Raw genomic sequence first — 24744 nt, 5'->3', positions numbered from 1 at the left:
TTTATATCCAAACGTATATAGATACTGCAGTTTTTAAATGCTCATGCCTGTAATAAATGAAGCACAATGTACTGCACTGGTACATGATGTAATCAGGAGGGAACCCATAGGCTGCAACTTTATTGACACTTGTTTAAGCACAAAATGTAATTGTTACATTTATAACAGTTTAGCTTTCACGCTGCTGTAACTTTACTGTAGGCTCATGTACAATCTATACATAACTAAAGAAAGTATTCATAAATCATAATCAGTTATAATTTGCAGCCTATTGTCCTGGAAAAACTTTCCCCTTGACCGATCCCAGGTCTGTGTGGGGGTTATTGCTTGTCCTTACTTCAGTTAATCTCTCTTCTTAAAGCTCAAAGCTACCACATGCCTCTTAAGCCCTTCCTCTACCTCCTTCAGACTCTTGATGTTGAAAACATCTTTCTGCTCCACAAAACTCTCAAAGAGATGAAGGCCTCCCCCGACCCCAAAGTAATGTGCCTTGGTAGCCAGGTACACAAGGCCTGCTGGTACGAGAAGCTGCAAGAACACCTCATGCAGGGAGGGATAGTAGGCCGTGTTGTAGATTGTCTCTGAAGTGAAGATGAGGTCGTACTGTGGAGGTGGATCGCTGCTCAGCACAAGGGAAAGAAAGCTGGTCCATTCTCCTGAGAAGAACCTGCACTTGGCCAGTCCTGCCTGTGGGGGGAGCTCTGGTGATTTCTTCTTTGAGGCTGCGCTGTCTGAGTCCCCTTCCTCATCATCTACATCATCATCGTCGCAGTTGAGCAGCACGTTTGGCATCGTCAGTTCCTCTATCACTGTGCTGTTGTAATCCTGGAAGTGAACCTCCTTGGCCCCTCTCTTTAGAGCCAAGATTCCTAGCAATCCAGCCCCACAGCCAAGGTCGAGCACTCGTTTCCCAGAGAAGGTCTCTCCGACGCTCTCCAGGTACTCAAGGAGGTCAATGGTGCACTCCCAAATGTGTAAGCCGCCCTCGTACACTCCCGAGATGAGGTCGGAGTGAGAGCCGATGTTCTGGGACAGGATCATTTCTCGGTCAGCACGTTCGGAAGCTGTTTGCTCTAGCACAGACTCATTGAGGTAATGGATTGGGGGTAGCGTTCCCAAGGAAAAGGTCTCGGTGACTGTGTTCTCCAGTAGGTGCTCACAGTCCTGGGGGGGAATATGCTCCTTGGCTTTTTTAACTCCCGTCTCCATCCTGCTGTCTTGGTGCTTTCCTGCCTCCTGATAGAAAAAAACAGATGCATACTGGTTAGCATTGTTTCTTCTGGTACCTGCACGACATGGCAAGATTTCTATAGTTTTAAAATGCAGGGAGTGCTTGTAATTAAGTGGAGTTTTTGTAACAATTGAGTCCAGTGCTGGGTTAACCACGTCAGACCAATATTACTAATGTACATTATAATTATTATCAGACATGCAGCTAGTCGGAATATAATATTAAATAATCAGCCATAAATCAACTATAAAAGGCATTCCCAGACATAAAGGGAGTATTTTTTTGTATCAGGATTGTGTCTCAATGCATATAAAGAATTACATTTTTCGGCTTTATTTGTTTTTATTCATTCGTTTTAGCTTTTAGAAAAGTAGTTCCTAAATTATATGTTTTTTTTTTCTTTTACCCTCCTTGTGGTGTGCAAGCTTTTAACGATTATGTCCCATACAGGTTTCATATATAATTCCATGTAAAAAGAAAGGCAAAACAGTCGTACTTATCTTTGCATCATGCAAAAAAACATGTTCTACTATTTAGTGCAAACAGTTAATAGGCAAAATAAAAAAAGCGCCCACACATTATAAACATGTAAGCAATAGTATTTTAAACAGGGATTGCCTCGGAGTAAAATTGTTAAAACCAGTCTGGAGGTTACTTACATTGTTTTTGTCCTCCTGTAGGACCTCTTTTTCAAGTTTCGGCTTCTCCTCGGCCGCACCCAGCAAAGAGGGGTCCGTTTCTACCTCCACATCAAAATTAAAACTAAATGCCATTCCCCATACAACCCTTAACAACAGACTTATAATAAACACGACAAAATTTACTTTTTTAATTAAATATTTGCAGCACCGAACAAGCACATGTCCACATGAGCTGCCATTTGGTATTTACGGACTACAACTCCCAATTGCCTGTACACCAGACCACTTCCTCTTGTCACTGGAACGATGGGGATTGTAGGATTAAACTTGTAACTATTCTGATGTTATCACACATCAAGATTCAAGCTATGTTTTCAATTAGTATAATAATGCAGTTTGGTCCAGTATTTTTCAGCTGTTGATATTTCTGATAAGTGTAGTCGTTTTCCTGGTGACTACATTTCCCAGAAACTGACAGATGACGCGCATGCGCTGTGTCAGACAGTGCCCTGATGGAGACAGCTCGGGGACTAGGAGTGAAGATCTAGAATTGTATTTATTTGCAGCCTAAATCTCTGATAATAAGAACCCTTAGGGATCAACATGAGCTGAGTGTCCGCCGTCCATATAAGTGGGATCACAACCGGACCAGGTAAATACACAAACCAGGGACTATGCCAGTGGACTCTCATCGGATGAATAGTATGGCAGCTAGTTTCTGTGTCAATATGTTGCGATTGGGAAGAATGACCAGGATATGGGGATTATTAGTGATGTATTTAACAGGGACGTTTGTTTGCTCTCGAAAGTAGGTCTACAACAAGGATTAAATGGCCTCTTTATTATAATTTCACATAGCTGTATACCGACGGTACATTGTAAATAACATTCATTTTTGATTAAAAGTGCCTTTTCAGACAGTAAAATCGAGGCACGAAGGGTCGGGACTCAGGATGTCTGATATTTTAATCCCGAATTTAATATAAGCGATGGAATGAAGGATCATTCAGCCGGGCGCCTGTAGGAACAGGATGCTGTGTAGTTATTGAAAGGTCGGCTAAGGGGTGCGTTGCAAATCACAAAGCTCCTGCCAAAGCAGTACTACCAGCAAGCAGCCGCGCTTACCTGTTATTTAGTGTTTTGACATTAGGCATCAGCAATTTGAAACTAGTACTGCGTGATCACACTTGCTGCTGTGCAGGATGTGTTCGACTGCACCTTTCTAGATGTCATTTACTGATAATGATGCATTTTACAGGTTTGCTGGTTTGGAAACTTCATTATTATAAGCGGTTTACATGAGAAAATACTATTGGCACGCCATTGCAGACGAATTGCACTTCAAAACTCAGCCTTTAAGGTTAATAGCGTACTGGGTTATAGCAAGCTATTTTTGACTTTTTGCTCATTTAAACTGAGATAAAATGACCAAAAGTGGGCGGTTAAACACAGAGTAATGCGTTTCCTGCCCCAGTTAAGCAGTTGACAGTGAAAGTAGTGCGCGTTCTTTGCTGAGATCTTCATTTGTGTAGAGTACAGTAGCCACTTGCATGGACCAATCGCTTGAGACATAATGGACTCGGGAGATCGTCTGTTTAAAAAATAAAAATAAAATCATAAATAACAAAATCGCTGCTGGAGACGAGGGACGCACGAATGGTGATGAACATAATATATCAATACACATAAAAGGTGAGACTGAAGGGGAACTGGAAAGTATGAACGAAAAACAATGTTAGTGATCGGTGGATACACAGGAGCTATAACGTCATCGTTTTTAGAATGATATAGCTTGAGACAAAATCTTGTGTTTCAGCTCGTGTGATTTTAACTGACTGTGTGGGGAATGGCAATGCGACAGTGTGTGCCAAAGCATGCTTCATGAGTGACAGAAACTTTATTGTTAGTTTATTTCTCATCATAGATCACCATCACCAGCTAGTGCTTTCCAGGAGTCTTACTAAATTCATACAGCAATTCAAGTGAAATTCTAGTGCCTGGATGCTGTTTGTTAACTTTATTACATTTCCATCATGTTATCTGAAAGATCTACGCTGCAGGGATCACATTCAGCGCTTGACACAATTAATTTATAATGGCAAGACGCTGCAGTGTTGGTGTGCTGCATGCCACCCACATGTAAATAATACTAAGGTAGGATATCGGTTTATTGCCTGTTCCATTGCTAAATTACCTGCCCTTTACACTTTACATTGTGATGGTATGTGGACAGACGTCCTTGGAATGTGGTCTTGTTCTTTAAGCAGCTAAGTTGGCCATGGTCAGGCAGGCATGTAGGGTTTTCATACACAGGTTATCTTTTAACAAACATGAAGCGCCCCTCCTTTTTTGTTTTGCATCATATTATTAACCCATTAAATACCAAATTAAAATGTTATTTGAAAAAATAAGAACACAAGCAGTAGTTATGTAATTTGATGCATTGCATTTAGACTTAACTTTTACGGTTAACAGGCAGGAGCCAGTTAAAAATGCTCCAAAGTAGCCTGTCCTCAAATGAAGACAATGGCACTTAATGGGTTAATGAATAGAAATACATGAATTTCCAAACAAAATGTACTTTATTTAAAGACTGTAGGTGTTCCAGTCTCTCCTGTACAAATCCCTTTCAGTAAGTTGAGTGTGTCTGTGCTGCAGTGTGTTGCAGGAGGGGCATGCAGGGCCACACGCGGCTCTTCTCCTGTGCCATGCGTTTGTTCCTGCGATGTTTCCGGTTCGGCCGGAGGCATGGCCGCAGTAAGCTGCTGAAGAGAGCCGGGGAGCTGTGGAGCTACGGGAAGCTGTGTGCAAAATCACTGTTCTACAACTCCCTCACAAACAGTGACGTCGTCATCGACTCGCTGTTTGAACCCATCTACTGGCTGGTGGACCACGTCACTCGCTGGTTTGGGGTGGTAAGTGAGCGGGGCAGATATCACACAATGGGGCTTTGGTACATACTAGAGGTGATGAGTCTGAAAAGTCCAAATCAAGGTTAATAAATCCAGCCTTGTAATCTTTATTTCATATCTTTAAAACTTCACAGCAAGCATAGCTAACACATTTTGACCCATAGGTCTTCAGAGCATAGCGATGTGTATATATATGTATTGAGTATGGTCACTTGGAATGTGAACTGACATGCTTTTCTCCCCCAGGCGTTTGTGTTCTTGGTAATTGTACTGACCAGCTCCATCGTGCTCATTGTATATATCTGCTTGCTGCCTCTCATCCTGGACACCTACAGCCCAGCCTGGATCATCTGGCATGTCTGCTACGGGCACTGGAACCTGCTCATGATTGTCTTTCATTATTACAAGGCAGCCAGGACCTCACCGGGCTACCCTCCCCAGGTACACAGCCCCCCTACTGGGGGGTATACGGGACACACTGAGGGCAAAGAGGTTAATGAGGGATGTGTGGCAATCACAGGCAACGGAAAATAAATTGTGTTTTTATTTCCAGATGAAAACTGACATTCCTTCAGTATCCATCTGCAAAAAGTGTATAGCACCCAAACCACCCAGGACACACCACTGTAGCATCTGCAACAGGTAAGGAAGTGTGTTCAGTCCTGTCTGATCTGCAGCTGGTTTAATCAGGGATCTGTAATGAAATGTTTTTATGAGAGGAGGTGGAGACTTCTACACCAGCATGTCAGAGTGAGCCATGCACATGCCTCACGTAAGCTGAAGGCTTTGTTAATATTTGTACCAGTCTAGTATTTTGTTACTGTGAAATGATATCCTGAGCAGACTCTGTTTCATGTGTTTATATTGTGTCACCTAATGTCATATGTTTTAATTCTATATTTTTTCCTCACAGATGTATACTGAAAATGGACCACCACTGCCGTATCCTTTTTCTAAAGATCAGTGGTGAGTAGCTGGCATGCAGGCACAGTTACGAGTCCATAGGATTTTGATCCTATTAATATAACGGAAACTGTGATTTCAGTTATTTTCCTTAACCGGCTTCCCTCCCCAGCCTGGCTCAATAACTGTGTGGGCCACTTTAACCATCGCTACTTCTTCTCGTTCTGCCTCTTCATGACGATGGGCTGTCTGTACTGCAGCATCAGCAGCCGCGACATGTTCATTGATGCCTACAATGCTGTAGAGGTGAGGGCCTGGTCTGTCTGCCAGCTTATATCTGCCTCCAGATTCAGCCCCCCCTGCTGCTTCTGTTTTCTCATAGTCCCCCCCACATCAGTTTCTTCTTGTTTATTAAACAGATTCTGCCCAATAAACCTTCTCCTCTTACACCAGCATCACTCAAAGCCATTGGTGTCTGTTTTAATGATCTAACGGTGGGTTTAAATATCGCCACCCTAAAATGTCTGAAGCTGATTTTTCGTTGACTTTTAATGTTATTAAATCACCTTGTTTGGAACATTAAAATAGATCCCATTGTTAAAGGACTTTACAATCAAAAAGCGAATGCGATCCCTCATTTGTAATCTATATACTGGTAATTACAGTGGAAAGGGTGCTTTTATCCAAGGTAGTACCTGCCTTTTATATTGCTACAGAACTGTGACATACAATGTAATTGAAAATTGAGCTACAGAGCTTAAACAGACTAAATAACAGTGAGTAACAACTTTATATAATTACACTGCTCCTGTCTTTCCCCAACTCCAGTCTTCAATTCCTCTTGTTTTATCTCAGACCAGCCTCATGGCTCCAGCACACCCTGTCACCCCTTTGCAAATCTAACATCCCACATTCCCATTCCACCCTGGAGAGGACTCTGAACAGGGAGTGGTGTGCATGTGATGTTATTAACTCTGCCCATGTTTGCATTGTCTCAATAGCAGATGAAGAGTGCTGACCGCTTGAGGCTCAGGGTGACAGTGTCTGAGGTGGGGCTGCCATTCAGTATTGTGTCTCTGGGAACCTTAGCAGGGCAGGTAGTAAACCAGAGCCTGCATCCCGCTGGGCAGTATCTGAGGGTGGCATTGTTATATACATATCTATACCTAGTAAAAACTAGACACCTCTTTCCACTACTGTTGCACACTTGTACCTGCCAATAAATAGCACCCATACTCATTTGTGACATTTTCTGACATTTTGAAGTCCCTTTCACAAGCACAGCTAAGCACAAACAGTCCTGGTGCATCTGTATTTAACCTTCACTGCCTTATGAAGGTTAAAGTTTATATGTTTGTTAATATTCATCTGTACCTATTTGCAGTGTCCATACCTTTCAGTGAATTTTCTACGTAGCCTTCTGTGAACTAGACCTGTGTGTGTATTAACAAGTTGGTGATTTTGTCCATACTGCCAAGATACTGTCCAGTGAGGCTAATGCTGTCTTATCATAGTGACCTTCCTGTGCGTCAGTGCTTTTGTGATGTGAACTAGCTGTAGAACTTACTGTTATAAAAACTGAATATCCACAAGCTGAACTAATGCTGTGTCCATTTTTTTAAATATATTTTTTTCAAATGTATTACCAAAAGTTAGTTTCTTAATATAAAAGTTAGGTTTTGTTATTTCAATCTCGCAAATGGGTATTCATTTGTTAAATAAAAAATATCAAACAATATATACAATTATCCAATTACTGCAGCCCTGAAGTAACATTAGAAGCAGTTCCTGAAACCTTTGCAGTTGCTCTCCAGAAGTATCCTACAATGTCACTGCTTAAGCATTGGAAATGTGTCTGTGTAGAGAATACAAGATTACAACCCCAGTGTTTCTCCTATTTATAGATTCTAGCTACAGTGCTAGCCCAGGTTGCCTTTGATCTGTCCAGATTTATTGTGTTTTAAGAGCAATGCCTTCCTGGTGGGATGGGTAAGTTTGGATCGGACTGAGCTTTATATGGATTGATTGTGTGTGCATTGTGTTTTATTTTTCCCTCTCTTATTAGACATACTACCAGACTCCACCCCCTCCCTTCACCTTCAAGGAGAGGGTGTTTCACAAGTGCATCATATACCTATGGGTGCTCTGCAGGTACAGTAACATTTGTTTAAAAAAAAAAGTCGCTTTACTCCCTGCCAGTGGCAACCCAGAAACCTTGCGTTGCCCAGATGACCCATTTTTTGCAGGGTAGTCGGTCCTAACTGTATTAGTCAGGTAAACTTGCTGATGAAATCCCTGACAACACAGACACAGGTCTCACATATTCACACCTGTGAATATACCATTGACGTGAGGGGAATAGTTATTGCAAATGTTGAGAATTCCAAATAACACCAGAGTATGTTTTTTCTGCTGTCCTTTACATATTTTTTTCCCCCAGCGTTTTCGTGCCACAATACACATTCACTTCCTGTGTTAAACCCTGACCTAACTGAAACGTGAGGTGCACTGGGTGATTGAGCCAATTTTGTGGATATCAAGGATATTTAAGTGGCTGTGAGATTAGTGCAGGGAGGAAGATTCGGTTTTCCTGTTTCCTATATTTTCTCAGATTTCTCCTGCCATGTCTTCCCCCTGCAGCTCGGTGGCACTAGCTCTGGGAGGTCTGACTCTGTGGCATGCAATGCTCATCTCCCGGGGAGAGACCAGCATTGAGAGACACATCAACCACAAGGAAAAGCACCGGCTTCAGAAGGGCAAGGTGAGAGCTGCTTTCAGGGAGTGGATGTTCTGCATTGGCTGGTGGTTTGAACATTTAGTAACACTGTGTTTGACCTGGTCTTGAGCGTCATACAACTTCCATCTGAAAACAAAGGCGTCTACCCAGACCATGAAGTTAATAGGAGTGGGATCTGTGGGATCCATTCACTGCCTATGCAGTAAATAACATGCATAGTTTCCACACACGTGCTGGATTATAATAATAATAATAATAATAATAAGGAGAAGAAAAACAATGGGAATAATCCAGCACGTGTTTGTGCACAAGAAACCTGCTCAGACTGCTCTCCTCTTTCGGCAGGTTTTCCAGAATATTTTCCACTATGGTCGAATGAATAACTGGAAGGTGTTCTTTGGAGTGGAGACAAAAAGGTAACAAAATCCACTGTTACTTAATTCTACGATGTAATCTTACTCTGTGATCAAGTTGCTGACCATCATTACAGATGTTTAACTGAGCAAGAACAGATCATTTGTGAGAGCAGCTTCACTACAGGCAATTCAGATCTAGATGTGTTATTTAACTGGATAAATAGCAAGTGAATACAAATGTTTGGATACAGAAGGGTCGGCTTTTTAATGACTAAGGTAACATGTGGTAATATTGTAAGCTCTTCACACACCATCACATAACAGATTGCTAACCAATGATTTAAAAATCTGTTTTCTCATTCTTTTTAAGTACTATTAACATTATTCCTGCCTCCCTTTTATTGTACTGAGAATCTTTAGTTTTTTCACTTTTTTTGTTAGTAAATATTTCAGATACAGTGCTATAAACTACATACTGATAATTTTGCTGCAGGCCACATGACCAGAGTGCAGCTACACCATTGGCGTGAGTTTGAACTACAGCAGCAACAAGGGTTCTACTCTTGTTCCATTCTTCATGTTCCAAATTGAAGTTCAAAACACAATTAAAATGTAATATTGCTAGTGCTAATAAAAGGGAAGTAAATATTGTAAAACCTTGTTTAGCATTCCAAGAGGGAAACTATTTAAGTAAAGAAGAGGCTGTGGATTTACATTTATAGAGAATGAAATCTGCAACACTAAAGAATGATCAGGTAAGTTGAGGACACACTGCCCGATGCCTTCAATAGCGACGTGATTTTTCAGTCGCATCAGGCAGTGTGTTATGCTATGCGATGCGATTTTACAGGATCAGCCGACCGATTTCAATCGGCTCGCAAAGTTTAAACATGTTTAATATTTTGCAATGCAATTCCCTCACATCGAGCAGTGTGTCATACCCACTTGCAACTCTCAAAGTCAGCAACCAATGGGCTCACCGCGTTCAGTCATATGACTGGAGACAGACACGCATGTATCTCTTAATATATACACACACACACACAAGGTATTCCATTGGTTTGTATATGATGTATACTATGATTTTAACTATTAGATGTAATATTTACAGAATACAATACTTAAAAACTGGTGGTATAACCACGATGTATTTATTAATAGTGTTTTCATTAAATTATACCAAGTAATGTTTTTATTACAATGAAGGGAAAACATAATGCATTTGTTCGACACAGTATGTTCCCTACATTGTAAATAAAAATGTGATTACGTATAATTTAATTAAAACACTATTAATATTAAATGAATCATGGTTGTAGCAGCATTTTTTAAGTGTTGTGTAAATATTTCATCTAATAGTTAAGTACAATGCTTATGGGGCTTGTTTTCAAAAGGTATCGGCACGGACATTGTATACAAACCAATGGAATACCTTGTTTGTAGGTAGGTAGGTATGAATGCATGTATGTATGTTGTGTATTACTAGAGAGATAGAATGTATGCATGCATGTCTCCAGTCATATGTGGGTTTCATGATCACACAGCCTTGTAGATAGCATTGTCATTGACTTGCCCCATTGCCACTGTACTTTAATGCATCCAGGGCAGATCAAATATCAGAAAAAAAATCACAAATTGTGCGTCCCTTCCTGCGATTTCAATCGGGCAGTGTATGATGCCCGCTGTCGGAGGTGTTTTTTGCGACACGACCTCCCCCAGAGATGCGACGATTGCATGGGGCAGTGTGTCCCCGACTTAAGTTGCAGCAGCCGTTATCCTCGTCTTGTTTCTCTTTTGTCTGCAGTCACTGGCTGACTCGAGTTCTCCTGCCGTCGGCACACCCTCCTTATGGAGATGGCCTGACCTGGACCCACTCTCCAACCGCCACCAGGAGAACCTTGCTGGCGGTCTAACCCTGTCTTCTAATTTCATCAGGAACAAGTACTAGCCATCTCACCATCCCTCCTGGTCCCATTATTGAGGACTGTAATGCTTACCTGGAGGGTCCACTCTAGACAAGACCGCCTTGTAACCCACCCAGCTGTCATCTCTGCCAAATACAGGTCAGAGAGACCTCTGTTTGATTTTAGTGTTTGTGTGGAAATCCCAGTGTTCATATTTTCTTATTATGCAAACCCCTCTGTGTAGTTTTGTTGTATCCCATCCCTTTCTTCCATTATTTTTAAGTGTTTTATCTTGTCTGTACGGGGCTTGTTTTTATTGAAGTACTGTAAAGTGAGCATTTAGGCTGGAGTGGGTGTAAAGGTGACCTTGACAGGAGCTTGGTGTGAGGTGCGTCTAACAGGGGAAGGTTGATTAAGCCAGGCCCTCCAAGACAGTGCCCAGCTACAGGCGACGTGAACAGCAGCTAACAAGTTGCAACTGGACCCTACTCACTGTGTTGCTATTGCACCTTGGGGCCCAAACGAAGCAATAAATGTGTGCATTCCAGGCTGCTACAATTTCGACCCCACCCCGACTGAATGAAATTTGAATTGGAGATGTACATTTTCTGTGGATGTTTGTTAAAAAGTTACTGTGATTTTGATAATTAAAAAATAACCCCTTTTTTTAAATAAATTAAATCTTCAAGGTGGTTTGTTTGTTAATCCTGACAGAGGCTAGGCCTCCATCTATTTGAGGTAAAAGTTTTGTTTTTTTTTTAATTTTTCTATACCAGTAATACAATCTTTTTTCATAAAAACAGTGAAGAAAATAAATCGCATCCATAATCTTAGAAAAAAAACCAAAATTTATTGACATGTTAATTTATAGACATACTGTGTATACTGTAAAGTCATAAATATTTGCAAGCCTTTTATGCATGTTTCACGTATGGGGGGGAAAAAAAAGAATATCAAATTACACTAACAATACATACTTCATATATTGCAACAGGTCGCCAACATTTCTGGAGCAAAATAGGTTTTATGGGTGTGATTAGTCATATTTTGGTTGCAAATATTTATGGCTTTACAGTACTTTCTAATTTCCTTGGCTGTGCTCATGAGTTTAAAACAAATACTTCTGTCATTTAAAAAGTTCCCATATTTGTGACTGGGACACTTGGAAGTAGACTTAGCTGTGCAGTCTTGGTGTGCTTCTTTATGAATAGCAGGTTAAATAAAGGTTTTAATTCTAGATATTAATAAGAGGGTTAAAGGCTCTGGTGCAGCAAGGCCCGGGAGGCCTGGGTCCGGAGTCTCAGTGAGTCTGGACATGGGTTAAGAGATGGGGGCATCCGAGCAGCCCTCCCAACTCCCCGGGCCTCTCTAGTGAGATTGTCCATCTTACAAGAAGTCTCCCAGGTGCCAGTTCACCTTCCTGGGCTTCCCAGCAAAAACCTGGAGAAAAGAAATATTTCAGATGACATATGTATCCTCAGTGAAGGATTACATTGTTATTATTATCATTTTTTTTCATTGTTACTCACCATTCCCCTCGCGCAAGCACTGCCTCCCTCCTCACCAGCCGCTTCTTATCACCCAGAGGCACAGCCAGAGCACGGAGCATCCGCGGGCGGGACGGCAGCACCTGAGGCAGCAGACACTCACTTTAGAGTTCAAGTGTTAAGGGTTTACAATTGTCTTCACCCTCAAAATAAATGCATCGGTTTATCAAAAAGTAATAACAAAATCTATTAATGTTTTACTGTTGAAAATGTAAACCGAATGTAACAAATGTAGTTTAGTTAGACAGACTAATGTATACAACAGAAGTTTACAGTAAAACTGAAATGGCCCTCACTTCTAAGAAGAGCGAGAGGGACAAGAACTCACCACATGCTCAGGGAGCCTGGTTAGTGCCTTCAAGCACTGCAGAGATATGACCCGGACTTTCTGTGAGGAGACAAACAGAAAACTTTTCTACTGTACAAAATCAGCACACATACACAGCTTAGATTTTCAGTAAAGAATGCAAATGTTTCATTTGTCAGAAACAGTTTCGAAACTACTGTAATAATCAAGTGGCCTCTTTATTTTAACATTGGGATGCCTTCTTGAGTTGTAACATGCAGTGTGTATTTATCAAGTTGATATGACTGATTAACACCATTTTCTACATTTATGTTATAAGTTTGCTATTTGTGAAACAAAATGGTAGGTTAGTTGAGAATGCAACACCATCTAAACCGATTATAAAATCCAGCACAAAAAATAAATTACTCCATTAACTACACAATTGATATGCAACTACACACCAACCCTCAAGTAATACAGCAGTTTCCACTAACAGTTATAAGGACAGTGCATTTTATAGGATATTGTGCTATGTAGATAATTAAAGGTGTACTGCCAGAAGCAACAGGCACCCTACCATAGCTGGGCTGGCGGTCAGCCCCAGGAGTCGGCTTAGGAGGGTCTCCAGGTGTGAGGTCATGACTTGCGGGGTGTCCAGGAGGAGGGGGTGTAGGCATGATATGGTTGACAACTGGACACCATGGTCTGGACAACACAATGCCTCCAATAGGAGGGGCAGCAGCTGCAGACAGGTGAGAGAAAATCCAATTCAATATTGGGGGTGGGGCGGGGCTGCAGCTAACACTAGGTTAGGGAATAATATAGAAGACCGCAACATTGTATTTTAGTTTAAAATGTATTCCCCCAATCAAATGGTTAAAACAGTGAGCAGGGTATAATAAAGGATTCCCATTGCATGGCAGTATGAGCCATTCTAAGTTTTAGTACAAGTTTAATTAATCTGGTGTTCTGGTGACAGCCCACGATTCCCTTAATCAATACTCACAGAGGGTAGCTCTGTGATCTGGACCTGCCTGGGCAAGCTGTTGAGGATGTGGGACAGGGCCTTCAAGTAGCTGGATTTCCTTTCTGTAGAAAAAATGACCCACATCTCAAACAGTACATACTGGAACAGCTAGACCAATTTGAACTAAAATAAGTTCACAGCTGTAATATCATAGGACTTTTTGTTCTGAACAGCTGCTGATCAAACCCTACTTTATTTCTAAAAAAAAATGTGCACAGCTGACATTATCTTAATGCAGATTTATGAAGCTCTTATAAAATGTCAGATATTTGTGGCTTTTGTTACTTTTCTGTTATGACCGAGTTTGTAAATATGCTACAATCTAATTTCTATAGTACTTAACACTTTGAGACAGTATGACATCCATAAAAGCTATAACAATACTTGCAAGTGTACAGCTGTGACTTTATAATCCTGTATTCACATTTTAAAATACATTCCTAAACAAATATCCTGATATTAAAGGCATGCATACATAGTAATATAGTGTATCTCATGTGTCCCATGAGAGGTTTGCTATGCTTCTCCGCTCTGTTACCTTCAGGGGCGCAATTGAACCCCAGAACTAATTTGGGTGCCGTCTCTGTGAAGAATCTCTGCCGGTACATCATGCGCACGTCAGCATGGCACGCTCGATTTAAAACATCCGTCGAGTCATTCATCAGAAGGGCAAAGCCATCGGCAGCCAGGGAGCCCAGCTCTCTGTCCACCAGGAGAGACAGGAGCTGGAATGATAAGGGACAGCTCCAGGTTCACAAGCCTTCATGTACATCTTTTACATGTTGATCCTGCACTCAAGCTTTTACACAGATTCCTAGTTTTGTGAAGTGTTTCAGTACACTGCTCTATATTGGCAAACAGAGAACATGTTCATATTACTCTGGGGTATTTGAATTATTTGAGTAATTAGCCTGCAGCACACTGTACCCCACTTGCTGTGCCTATGATCTCATGTAAATTGCCATTTCAAAAGGGCAAACTGGAAGCTTGGTAAGGAAATCTAGTGACACTTAGTGCTAGAAAATGGTAATGGATTTGGTTTTCTTTGGTTTATCGCAACACTTATGTTTGATCAACTTGCAACAAAATGGGACTATCCTTAGAGGAAGAAAATTGGTATAGGATTATTAAAATGAAAAAAAGTGAAGAGCACACACAAGAAATAGGCAAGTACACTGCTTACAGGAACTTTCCTCTTACCTTATCAGTAAGTGTTGTGGATAGGGGATGGTACCTCAGGAGGAGTGCCTTGGACACCTGGGAAACAAAAGACTCAAATAACTAGCATAGTGACAAGCACAGCACAGCTCACACCTTCTCTTCTCCAGCACATACCACAACCAATAGGTTTCAACTGCTGCTGAATAAACACAAAATAAATAGACAGTTAACCAGTATCTTACCCACAGCAGCAGAGTGAAAACCTGTATTCTGTTTGGCGAGTCACTGCTCAGTCCAGACTCAATCCTCTTCACAGATCGCTTCAAAATAGTGTCCAGCTGCTCCCCTATAACAAGAAAACAAAGCTAGTCTAAGGAGAAGGTCTCTCAAAAGGGCCAGTCCTGAGCTTCTCTTCCCATTTTAATCTCGGGTACATATTGGGCAAGGGGCGGCAACAATACATATGACTAAAAAGAAACTTGATTTAAGCTATCTATCTGATTATTGAGTGTTTAAAAGTTATACAAATACAGTTGATGTTTCGCTTTGTAAACAAATAGATCGTCATAGCATGTTGCAAATATTTGTCTTGATCCTCAGCAAGGGGTCACTGCTCCCCTCTTACCTGCTGGGTGTTTGTTGACCAGTCCAGCGAAACACTTTGCTGCCGATGTGTGGGTGAAGGGGTGGACACAGGAACAGCTCAGCTCCTCCAATTCGCTCAAGAGGCGGTCAGTATTGGGAACTTCCATCTAGAACAGCATGAATCGTTACTCTCTATGAGCTACACCCTGTTGTGTATGATGCAGACTGTTAAATAAAGTAAATGAACCTACGCTCTTAGGCAATGAACAGACACACGCCATCAGGAGACACACCAGTTGAGTCTCTGGCCAGCCGTTAGATCGCTCCTGGAAAATTGGAACATTAAACAGTTACACCTCCCGATTACATTTGCATGTCATAATACCACAGGCCCTATTGCTTTACTCCACACGGTTATTCAAATTGAGCGTTACCATTTTAGTTATGCGTGCAAGGATTAGAAGTGCATATTGTACTCAGGTAAACAGTGCCTACATTCTTTGAAAAGCGAGAGGCATGTAGTTCCTCACCTTCAGCAGGTGGAATTGCTGTGGGATGTTATTCTCAGGCAGGAAGGAGGTATCTCCATCCAAGAAAAGGGAAAGAACCAGGGATGCAGTGTGGGCAGCCAGCCTGCAGACAGGAATCAAAGGGTTAGCAGACCTACCAACAGAATATTCTCCAAGAATTCTGACAAGCGCAGTAACTCACTGTGTGTGAAGGTAGCCACAGGCAGTACTGAAGATAGGAACCATAGCAGACAGCACCCTCTCCTCTGTCAGGGGGTTTGGGGCACCTCCACCTAGGCATGGACAATTAATTCAATTAAGATAAAAATATTAATTCAAATTCAAATTGGTAACATGTAAATGCTTACTTTCGTGTTAGCGGTGAATGTATGGAGTTTGAGTTCGGTTCACATACCCTGTAGGGAGGCCTGTACTGCCAGCCCCAGCAAGCGTGGGATGACAGTCTGGTGGAAGTAGCGGCCGCTCTCCTCACTGTCTTTGGCAAGCTCTGCGATTTGCTGTAGGCTACGACATGCAGACACCACTTCCTCCAGCTCAAAACTGGAACTTCCTGTAGACAGACAGGTAGAGAAAATTAGCTGAACAGCTTCAGCTCAGAATCTCTTTAAAGATATTCTCCTGAGGAACTTGATCTTTACCTTTGTGGGAGACGCTGAGGGCCTGCAGTAGGATAGGCACAGTCTCCTGGACAAGGCTGGGGTGAGTTGATACCGTCGACAGAGTTTTCAGACTGCGCTGCCGCAGTGCCTGCTGGGACTGTGCAGTGGGGCGGCCCTCGCACTCCTCCATTGCTTCTACGAGAAGAAAGGAAATTACAGAGCAAGTCTCCCAGAAAGTCATGGTACCATTATTCTCATGCCCCAAATTTATAAATATCTGCCCCCTTATTGCTCCACTCCATGACAAACAAATCCACCCCCAAACCTACCCGATAAGATCTCTTGTTTTAGAGCCGGGACCATCCTGGAGGCGAAGGCGGTGGGGTGCAGACGAGCCAGAGAGCCAGCAGCTTCCATCGCTGCGGAGCTGGGGACGACAAGAGAAAAGCTTTAACTACCCACTCAACTGCAAGACACATACACACAAATAGCACAATAACTATCCACGCCCACATGGATGGCACAACTACAAGACGTACACATAGCACATTTATAAGCGGGCGGCAGACTCTCCCACACAGTGTATTTCACTCAGGCCCGTCGCTAGCAAACCCACCAGGTCTGTGGCTCCTCCTCCCGCAGGACCAGTCGAGTCAGGTGATCAGCAGCAAGATCAATATCCTCCCCAGAGAGCAGGCCTGGAACACAAGAGCAGGGATGAAGTGGGAGTACCGAATGGAAACCCTGCTCACTAATCCTCTGCACCAAGGTCCCTCCCAGCTCTCGCCCCATAGATTACATTGCCTGGTTGAATACATGCTTGGAACACTACTACAGTGTTGCAACAGAGCATAAATATTATTTGTGTTGATACACATTTCCTTGACAGCAGTGTTTTTTCAATTTCAGGATTTCAATTCAGTGTCAGTTTTTATTTAGTTGGTAAGATTACTATTTTGTTTTGGTTTCAGCTAACTAAATTCAGAAAAATCTTTTTGCACACGGCTGATATTTGTTGAATAATTCATTTTGGAAACTACTCAGTTTCTTTTACTATTTAGTTAAGGATAACGTTTTTGGCCATTTTCGTTTTAGTTGACTGAAAAAACACTGCTTGACAGATAGACTTGTGTATTACGTTGCATTTAAGGGCCAGCAACAACTGAAGCCTCAATTGAAGGACACAGGCATTAGCAGCGTTTGACTTTAATTTATTTTTAAATGGAACCTTGGAATTCAGGCTGTGACTGTGTCACCACGAGAGAGCTGTGTACCTGTGCAGACTAATCCTTACCTGGCTGGGTCCCCAGGGCAGTCAGGGTCCGAATGGCTGCAGTCTGCAGTGCGGGGCTTGACTCTGTGAGAGCTGAGAACACCAGGGCACACAGGGGCTGCCGGTAACCAGTAAGAGGGTTTTCATCTGAGGCAACAAGTGGACAGCATTATTGTAGCAAATGAATGTATGAAACTAAAAGAATAAAATAAATGTACTGGGTTTAAAGATGTGTTACCTCCCTCCTCAGTGTGGCTCCCCCGTGGGGGCTGGATGAACCCCTGTAACACTTCCACCAGGGTGCGCCGCTGAGCATTCTGCAAGTGAAGGTGACAGCATTAATTACATGGCCAGTAATGGACTTTTAAATATCCACTAGTTATGGGGAAAAAAAGGAAAAAAGATCCTGCGTTGATGCGATTCTCCTGCAGTAGTCCCTCTTCCCTTACCTGTGTGTGGTTGTTGTACTGCTCCAGCAGCAATGGCACCACTGCAGCTGTTATTTTATAACTCGCCCTGTAGGAGGCGCTGGCAGCAGTCTGCAGGAGTTTTGTACTCGGCCAAACCAACTTCAGGTCTGGCTCACAGAGGTGGTGTTGGCAATCTGGGGAACAGAACACAGTAAATATCAGTGAAATAATAAAATCTGCTGAAACATTCAGAAACACCAGCTGGTTTGGCTCCATTACCTTTGAGAACCAAGTCGAGGAAGGTGTTGAGCGAGTCCTCTGAATCAGAGTCAAGGACGGAGCAAGAGAGGCAGGCTGTGATGGAGCGCAGGGCAGAGAGGCCGGCACTCTCCACCTTCTCACTAGCTGTCTGGAACACCTGCAGGAATAAGGAGCAACCACGAGCAATGAGACCCAATAAGTGCTTTACACTTTCATGATCGTTGTATTAAAGTGAACTTTAGAGTTGGATCTCATACCTCTCTGCGAACTGATGACCAGAGACTCGGCAGGAATTCTTTCAGCTCTTTGTGTCCGTAGCCAGCGGCGCAGGCTGCCTGAAACACAAGGGAAAGAGTAAATATCAATACAGCTCATGAGTACCTGTGCAGCCGGGCTAATCCCATGTCACTGTGTTGAGTTGGGTTGGGTTCAGCAGTAAAGGTCAAACAGGTGTAATAACAGCATTATTTGTATTTTACCTGACTAAACTCATGCATGAACATTGCTGAACATTAGACAAGAGGGCCAATGACATCACTTCAGACAGGTTGCACTTCATTACATTGCAGGACCTAACCTCTGCTATGGCTCCATGGGACCATGCCAATCAAAGACATCTACGATTTGTGCTAAACAATCAAGTTACTGAAACAGAGGAACTGCCTATTTTCTAGTAGAGACATTTAAATCAATACGTTATAAAAAGGCAAGTGCTTTTTGCACAGGCCAGGCCCCCACCCCTTTACTCCCTTACTGCATCCCCACTGAAGACAGAGTGGCTGCTCCATGCTTGTCAATCAGAGAGAGTGGGGTGGTGTGTTTACCAGCGTCTGCAGGGAGTCTAGCTTAGAGCTCTGTACATCTGAATCCAGCTTCTCGATCAGCAGCGGCAGCAGGAACTGTCAGCACAAAATATTCAGTTACTTTTTATTAGGAGATTTTCTACTCATTTAGGACAGAGAAATACACAGCAAGGGACAACTAGCCCAGATATCTGGTACAACCATAGCTTTAATTACTTCACTGAACCAATTAAAACTCTTCAGGTATTATTAAATTGACAACCTCTAAACTCTGATGCAGAGCACTGACCTACATATGCAACACTGCTGTTCTAATAGTTTTCAAACCTATTTCCACTGTTTAAATGGACATTTGAAAGTGAAACGACACCATTGCTTGGCTGGAATTTGTCTCTATTGTATTATTATTATTATTATTATTATTATTATTTATTTCTTAGGAGACGCCCTTGTCCAGGGCAACTTACAATTGTTACAAGATATCACATTATTTTTACATACATATTTTTTTTACATATAATTACCCATTTATACAGTTGGGTTAAAGTACCTTGCTCAAGGGTACAGCAGCAGTGTCCCCCACCTGGGATTGAACCCACGACCCTCCGGTCAAGAGTCCAGAGCCCTAACCATTACTCCACACTACTGCCCCATTACTAAATCAAAAATATTGTTTCAAGTCGATTGTTAATGCTTCATTTGAATTGGACGCAATGTAGCATTCTGTCATGCATGACACATTCATAACATCATAATAAAGGCTGCATAACACTGTAAAACTAACATACATACTTTAATCCTTTACTATCACTTTGAAAACCAATATAACATGCATGTACGTATTCATAACATGCTTCCATACAACTTCCAAACCAAAAGTAACAGAATTGAAAATTCAGTGTTTTGCATTTGTGTGACTGGTAGGCATCAACACTTTCATTGTAATTCTCGAAGATGTATTAAATATATTTTCAGAATTACTTATATGCATGTTATGTAGGTTTTCAATGTGATTTTGAAGGATTGTGCACCGTTAGGCAAAGTTATGTAGGATTTATGAATGCAATTTTAGTGCAAGTTGACCTAGATTAGTGCTAACCATTGTCTATGAAGCCAGCAAACAAAGCAATACAAAAATAGAGTTTAAAAAAAACCAAAAAAAAACACACAACATAAACAACTCATGAGGGAAAAACCACAATGACAGCTCCTGTATAAAGGCTTCAGTCACACTATTTTTGCATATGCCTTTCATAATACAGAAGTATGAACTTCCCCCAGAGAACCTTTAGTATTTTAATACTATATCCAACAGCAGTTCTGTACACAACTCCTCCCTAACCCCATATTCTCATGTACACAAAAAATAGCCCGTTACACAGGTACCTCAGCGAACCTGGGCGTGCCAGACAGCACTGCCCTAAGGCTCAGAATCAGCTCCTCTCGACTGATTCCATGGGGGTCGTTTGGAGGCTGAAAAAAAAACAAAAAAATGTACTTAACACTTCTTTGCTTGTAATAATACAATGAAGGAAGGCAGTGTGGGACCACACTAAAAACAATCAGGGCCTGTTTCAATCAGATTGCCACTGACAGAAAGAGCTATCAAAATCATTCAGAATATTTATTACACATAACATGACGATTCAGCTCTAGTCACCACAACCATGGAAGCTACGTGAAAAACAAGCTGGTCCCTCATAATGTAGGTAAAAAGAAGAGCCACTAACCGGATTGAAATCAATGGGGAAATAGCAAGAAGTCACTTCAAACAGCTCCTCTGTAAAACTTCCTGCAACAGACAGAAGTAACAATGTTATATCATTAAGGTAGATCAGAACATGCTTTTAAGTTGAAAAGCTTTGAACTACAAGATATTTTACTCTGCTTATTCTCTGTAACTTAGGCCTGATTAAAGCTACCTACAGGGGCTTACCCAGCTCATAGTTCCTGTACAGAATATTTTGGGCAATCTGGAAGGCCAGCAGCAGGTTCCTGGGGTCCTTCTCACCATCTATCGCTTGGACAAAACCGAATACAAAATCTGCACCCAGACCCTTTAGCTCTGGAAAACAAGTAAAGAAAAAAATTAAAAAAAATAAAAACATTAAATCATTGTTGGGACTTGTATCAACTAAGCATCTTTTTAAATTGTATTTTTTGTGTCATAGGAACAATAAAACTGCAAGGTGTATGCAAGGACAAGTGAGTTTCAGTTCAGCAGCTTTTACCATTAATAATTTCATTTTCCTGACTCATCCTCCCCCCACCCCTCCTTATCCTCACCCTCCTCACGAGACTCCATCAAGTTGATCAGGATGTTGTAAACACAGGACCGGTCTGTCTGCATCAGAGACTGAGAGAGAACAACAATGTAAGCCAGCTACTTCAAATGAGCTTCAGAAACCAAACAAAATCCAGACCAAATAACAAGATGGTAACACATGTGAATTGTCACCTGCACATGGACATCCTGAAACAGAGACTTCAAGATAGAGATGGCCAGTCCAGTGGGCAACACAGGGCACAGAGTCTGCAGCACAAAGACATTCCTTATTTAGCATTTTCGCGTGCAGAGCAATTAACAATTCTACTTGAAACAATATTTCTGATTTATACAAGAGACACATTTCAGCCAAGTGATGGTGTAATTTCATTTCAAAGTTAGTACAGTTGTACATTATTCTAACATTGATTCCCTGCATTATTTTAGCAGCTACTTTGCATTAAGAGTGAAAGGCAGTCATCTCAAGAGGAGAAGATTAATGAATCTTCAGTTAATATGAAATCATATACTGCAGGCATACTCACCAGGGCCTTGAGCCCCTGCAAGACATGAGGCGTTATCACATAATGGTCCTTTAGTCTGTTTTCATAAAAAGCTGTCAGGACCTGAACTGAAAAAGATACAGGGAGTTGTTTGAGCCTTTATACCCATGAAGTGAGTTTCTGTCATTTCTGCAGCTCAGTAACTGCAAAATTCCACTTGCCCTGCAACTACCTTGTTGAGGTAGTAAAACAGTCAACTGCCAGCAGTCAAGACCCTGCTCAATCTGCTCTGAAATGGTTAAGGGAAAATGTTTCTTCCACAGTTAATAAAATACAGTACCTACAGTACAGGTGTGCAAAGACTGGCCAATTCACCCAGCCCTGTATCTCAGCTATACTAAAATGATCGACCAAAGTATACAAAGCATGGTATCAAATATCACAACACTATAGGTAATGAACATATAAATCCAAAACAAATACTGTACATCTTCTTTGATAGATTCTGAAAAGAGTAGCTTAGTCCAGAACGTGTTCGAAAGCACAGATGTTGTACCATCCAGGTGTACTCACTGACTGCGCCACCAGACCCAGCCCTGAATAGTTTCTGAGATCTGCCAATGTGATAATCTTAGACTTGCTTTCTACATCAGACTCTGCCCTAGAATGCCTGTGTGTGACCCTGGTGCCCTACCTTCTTTCTCCGATAGGCTGGTACAGCATTGCTGCAGCACCTGGGAGAGGAGCTGGATCCCACGGCCCCTAGTTCGAGGCTCAGAGCTTGTTAAACTTGACCTAGAGGAAGAAAAAGAAAGCAACAGTGATTTTTCATTTTAATCAAGGAGGGGTGTGGAGGAAGAGTGACAATGGCTACACTACAAGAAAACAAGAGCATGAATAACACACAGTACTGGCTCTGGAAAACACATGATTCTAAAGGTCGTTTACTTAGGATTAGTGTCAGTGGTGCGCAGCCTGAACATCACAATATGAAATACCATAGATCATTAACAGTGCATGGTTAGATATAATGCACCATATCTATTTTCAAAACAAATAAAGCAGGACAATCGTGCTATGTAAACTCGTACAATGAGTGTAAATTTAAATATAATGTCATTTGTAAATATTTACAATAAAGAATTGTAACCGTTCTTGTTTCTTAACTTGTATATGTACAGTCAGCATTTTGTTTTTCAAACTGTTCCTTACCCCAATGCTTCCACCAGCTCTAACACGGCAAACTGTCCTTTCTTCACTCCTATTGAGAGAAAATGAACACATAATAAACTACACTAATACTGCAACTATAAAACGTATACTGTATGTAATTGTATGGCCTATATTTACACATGATCGTGTGTGAAACTTAGGACGGTCACACGACAGATGCTAGTACTTGAATAAAATGATTCCGTTTATGCTCAAACTGTCAATGTCTTACATTTAAACACAGATGTTAAATGTGATGGACGCTGGAATTACCCCCCAAGTAGAATACTGGTACATAAACAGGTTTCCCTTACTGTAATGTTAGTCAGTCAACATATCCAATATTTACATTACAACGACAGCGGGCCTTTAGGGTGCCGGAAAACAGTGTGGTCATGAATTGACACTACGCAACAGGAATAGACACTTAAATATTACAGCATAATTAACTGTTGTTCTAGTTAATGCACGACTGGTTCCTAAAGGATGCTACCCTACAAAGCACATTCTAGCATTTACCAGAAAGCAAACTTTGGGAGCATCCTGCACGCACCCACACCCACACACTAAATGAAAACGTAACACCTAAAGCCGTGACAAAACTGACAATGCGCTGCAGTCCAGCCAGAACTCACTGACACCCGTTCGTTACCTGTTGCTGTGTCAGCGGCCTTACTATCCTGCAGTCCGGTTACAAATTCCTCCACCAAACCCAGCAGCAGGGCTCCGTCCCCAACCATCGTGCAGCCCTTCCACTACAATGCACTGCGCAATCGTGGGACGTTGAAGCTTTCAAAGAGGCAAAATGGGACTGAAAACACCCCTATCACATGACAACGTCACAACAAGGTTTTACATAACATACCTTTCTGTGGGAGTTTAAAAAAAAGAGAGAAAGACTGAGTTTCATAAATATGCCCTCGGAAGCACCAGCACAGAAATATTGTAATACTGTATTTTATTATTACATGGAAAAGGTTGTTTTCGAGTAAAATAACAATCTTCTACAGTATGTCTAATATTTTATGAATGGTTATGATGATAAATGTTATGCTAATCTACTTAATTTTAGTAAATCATTTAATTATTTCGAATCAACCAAATTTGTAATGAAAGAATAAAAACGAACAATTAGAAAACGTGTTATTGTAAGAGAATCTGAGCCTTCACATCATAATGTGATCTCTTGCCTCTGGCTAGGCACAGATATTCTTCTAAGAAATCATTACATTATGTACTGCACAAGGTGTATTTGCTTTTTAATTAATGAACAAAACACATCATTGTAACCTCGAATACACACATACAGTATATATATATATACACACACATATATATATATATATATATATATATATATATATATATATATATATACATATATATGTATATATATATATATATATATATATATATATATATATATATATATATGTATGTATATATATATATATATATATACACACACACACACACTGCTGTGCAAAAGTCTTAGACGTTTCATTTTTTTACTCTGATGCATTATGAGCTTCAACAATTTACTCAAAGCCTCCACTTGTGTTTTCTACTATTATAACAACCTTGACTTGCATAA

The 24744-nt window shown here is 41.3% G+C and overlaps 3 protein-coding genes across 10 annotated transcripts; 1 reads left to right on the top strand and 2 right to left on the bottom strand.

Annotated features, from left to right (window-relative positions):
• Positions 1–46: 46 nt before the first annotated feature.
• Positions 47–2177, bottom strand: mettl18 (methyltransferase 18, RPL3 N3-histidine). The gene is made up of 2 exons (XM_034031667.3): positions 1891–2177; positions 47–1236 (listed from the first exon to the last, which is right to left on the bottom strand). Exons 1-2 carry the CDS (start codon positions 2002–2004, stop codon positions 343–345), a joined length of 1008 nt encoding a protein of 335 aa, XP_033887558.3. The 5' UTR covers positions 2005–2177; the 3' UTR covers positions 47–342.
• A 130-nt stretch (positions 2178–2307) lies between these two features.
• LOC117418268 (palmitoyltransferase ZDHHC16B-like) lies at positions 2308–11376 on the top strand. Of its 8 annotated transcripts, none has more exons than XM_058985097.1 (11): positions 2308–2524; positions 4531–4787; positions 5031–5225; positions 5338–5426; positions 5698–5750; positions 5860–5993; positions 6692–6784; positions 7753–7838; positions 8328–8448; positions 8770–8840; positions 10585–11376. In XM_058985097.1, exons 2-11 carry the CDS (start codon positions 4548–4550, stop codon positions 10691–10693), a joined length of 1191 nt encoding a protein of 396 aa, XP_058841080.1. In that variant the 5' UTR covers positions 2308–2524; positions 4531–4547; the 3' UTR covers positions 10694–11376. The 8 variants fall into 8 exon arrangements, with proteins under 8 accessions (XP_058841080.1, XP_058841079.1, XP_058841082.1 ...); XM_058985096.1 differs by having other exon boundaries at positions 2309–2524; positions 6689–6784; XM_058985099.1 differs by having other exon boundaries at positions 2311–2524; positions 6692–6736.
• A 133-nt stretch (positions 11377–11509) lies between these two features.
• Positions 11510–23969, bottom strand: LOC117418267 (MMS19 nucleotide excision repair protein homolog). The gene is made up of 31 exons (XM_034031141.3): positions 23803–23969; positions 23151–23199; positions 22633–22733; positions 21981–22066; positions 21628–21702; positions 21456–21525; positions 21106–21234; positions 20900–20961; positions 20556–20642; positions 19191–19265; positions 18624–18701; positions 18385–18523; positions 18145–18299; positions 17934–18012; positions 17717–17842; positions 17039–17120; positions 16752–16849; positions 16462–16617; positions 16218–16373; positions 16005–16095; positions 15824–15926; positions 15545–15619; positions 15334–15460; positions 14951–15054; positions 14748–14804; positions 14086–14272; positions 13527–13609; positions 13098–13262; positions 12560–12619; positions 12214–12314; positions 11510–12124 (listed from the first exon to the last, which is right to left on the bottom strand). Exons 1-31 carry the CDS (start codon positions 23888–23890, stop codon positions 12097–12099), a joined length of 3072 nt encoding a protein of 1023 aa, XP_033887032.1. The 5' UTR covers positions 23891–23969; the 3' UTR covers positions 11510–12096.
• Between the last annotated feature and the right edge of the window lie 775 nt (positions 23970–24744).

Source organism: Acipenser ruthenus, chromosome 13 (assembly GCF_902713425.1).
Source record: "Acipenser ruthenus chromosome 13, fAciRut3.2 maternal haplotype, whole genome shotgun sequence".
Taxonomy (NCBI): Eukaryota; Metazoa; Chordata; class Actinopteri; order Acipenseriformes; family Acipenseridae; genus Acipenser; species Acipenser ruthenus.
Note: the sequence above shows the minus strand (reverse complement) of the source record. Positions and strands in the feature narration are given on the sequence as shown.

Excerpts from the sequence above, each read along its gene's own strand:
- mettl18 (XM_034031667.3), bottom strand. The coding sequence starts at position 2,004 with ATGGCATTTAGTTTTAATTTTGATGTGGAGGTAGAAACGGACCCCTCT. Across the intron at positions 1,237-1,890 it reads TACAGGAGGACAAAAACAAT|GAGGCAGGAAAGCACCAAGA; the intron begins GTAAGTAACCTC and ends TTTTTCTATCAG.
- LOC117418268 (XM_058985096.1), top strand. The coding sequence starts at position 4,548 with ATGCAGGGCCACACGCGGCTCTTCTCCTGTGCCATGCGTTTGTTCCTG. Across the intron at positions 5,427-5,697 it reads CACTGTAGCATCTGCAACAG|ATGTATACTGAAAATGGACC; the intron begins GTAAGGAAGTGT and ends TTTTCCTCACAG. Across the intron at positions 7,839-8,327 it reads TACCTATGGGTGCTCTGCAG|CTCGGTGGCACTAGCTCTGG; the intron begins GTACAGTAACAT and ends TTCCCCCTGCAG.
- LOC117418267 (XM_034031141.3), bottom strand. The coding sequence starts at position 23,890 with ATGGTTGGGGACGGAGCCCTGCTGCTGGGTTTGGTGGAGGAATTTGTA. Across the intron at positions 17,843-17,933 it reads GAGCCACACTGAGGAGGGAG|ATGAAAACCCTCTTACTGGT; the intron begins GTAACACATCTT and ends TTGTTGCCTCAG. Across the intron at positions 16,096-16,217 it reads AGTACAGGCCTCCCTACAGG|GTGGAGGTGCCCCAAACCCC; the intron begins GTATGTGAACCG and ends GTCCATGCCTAG.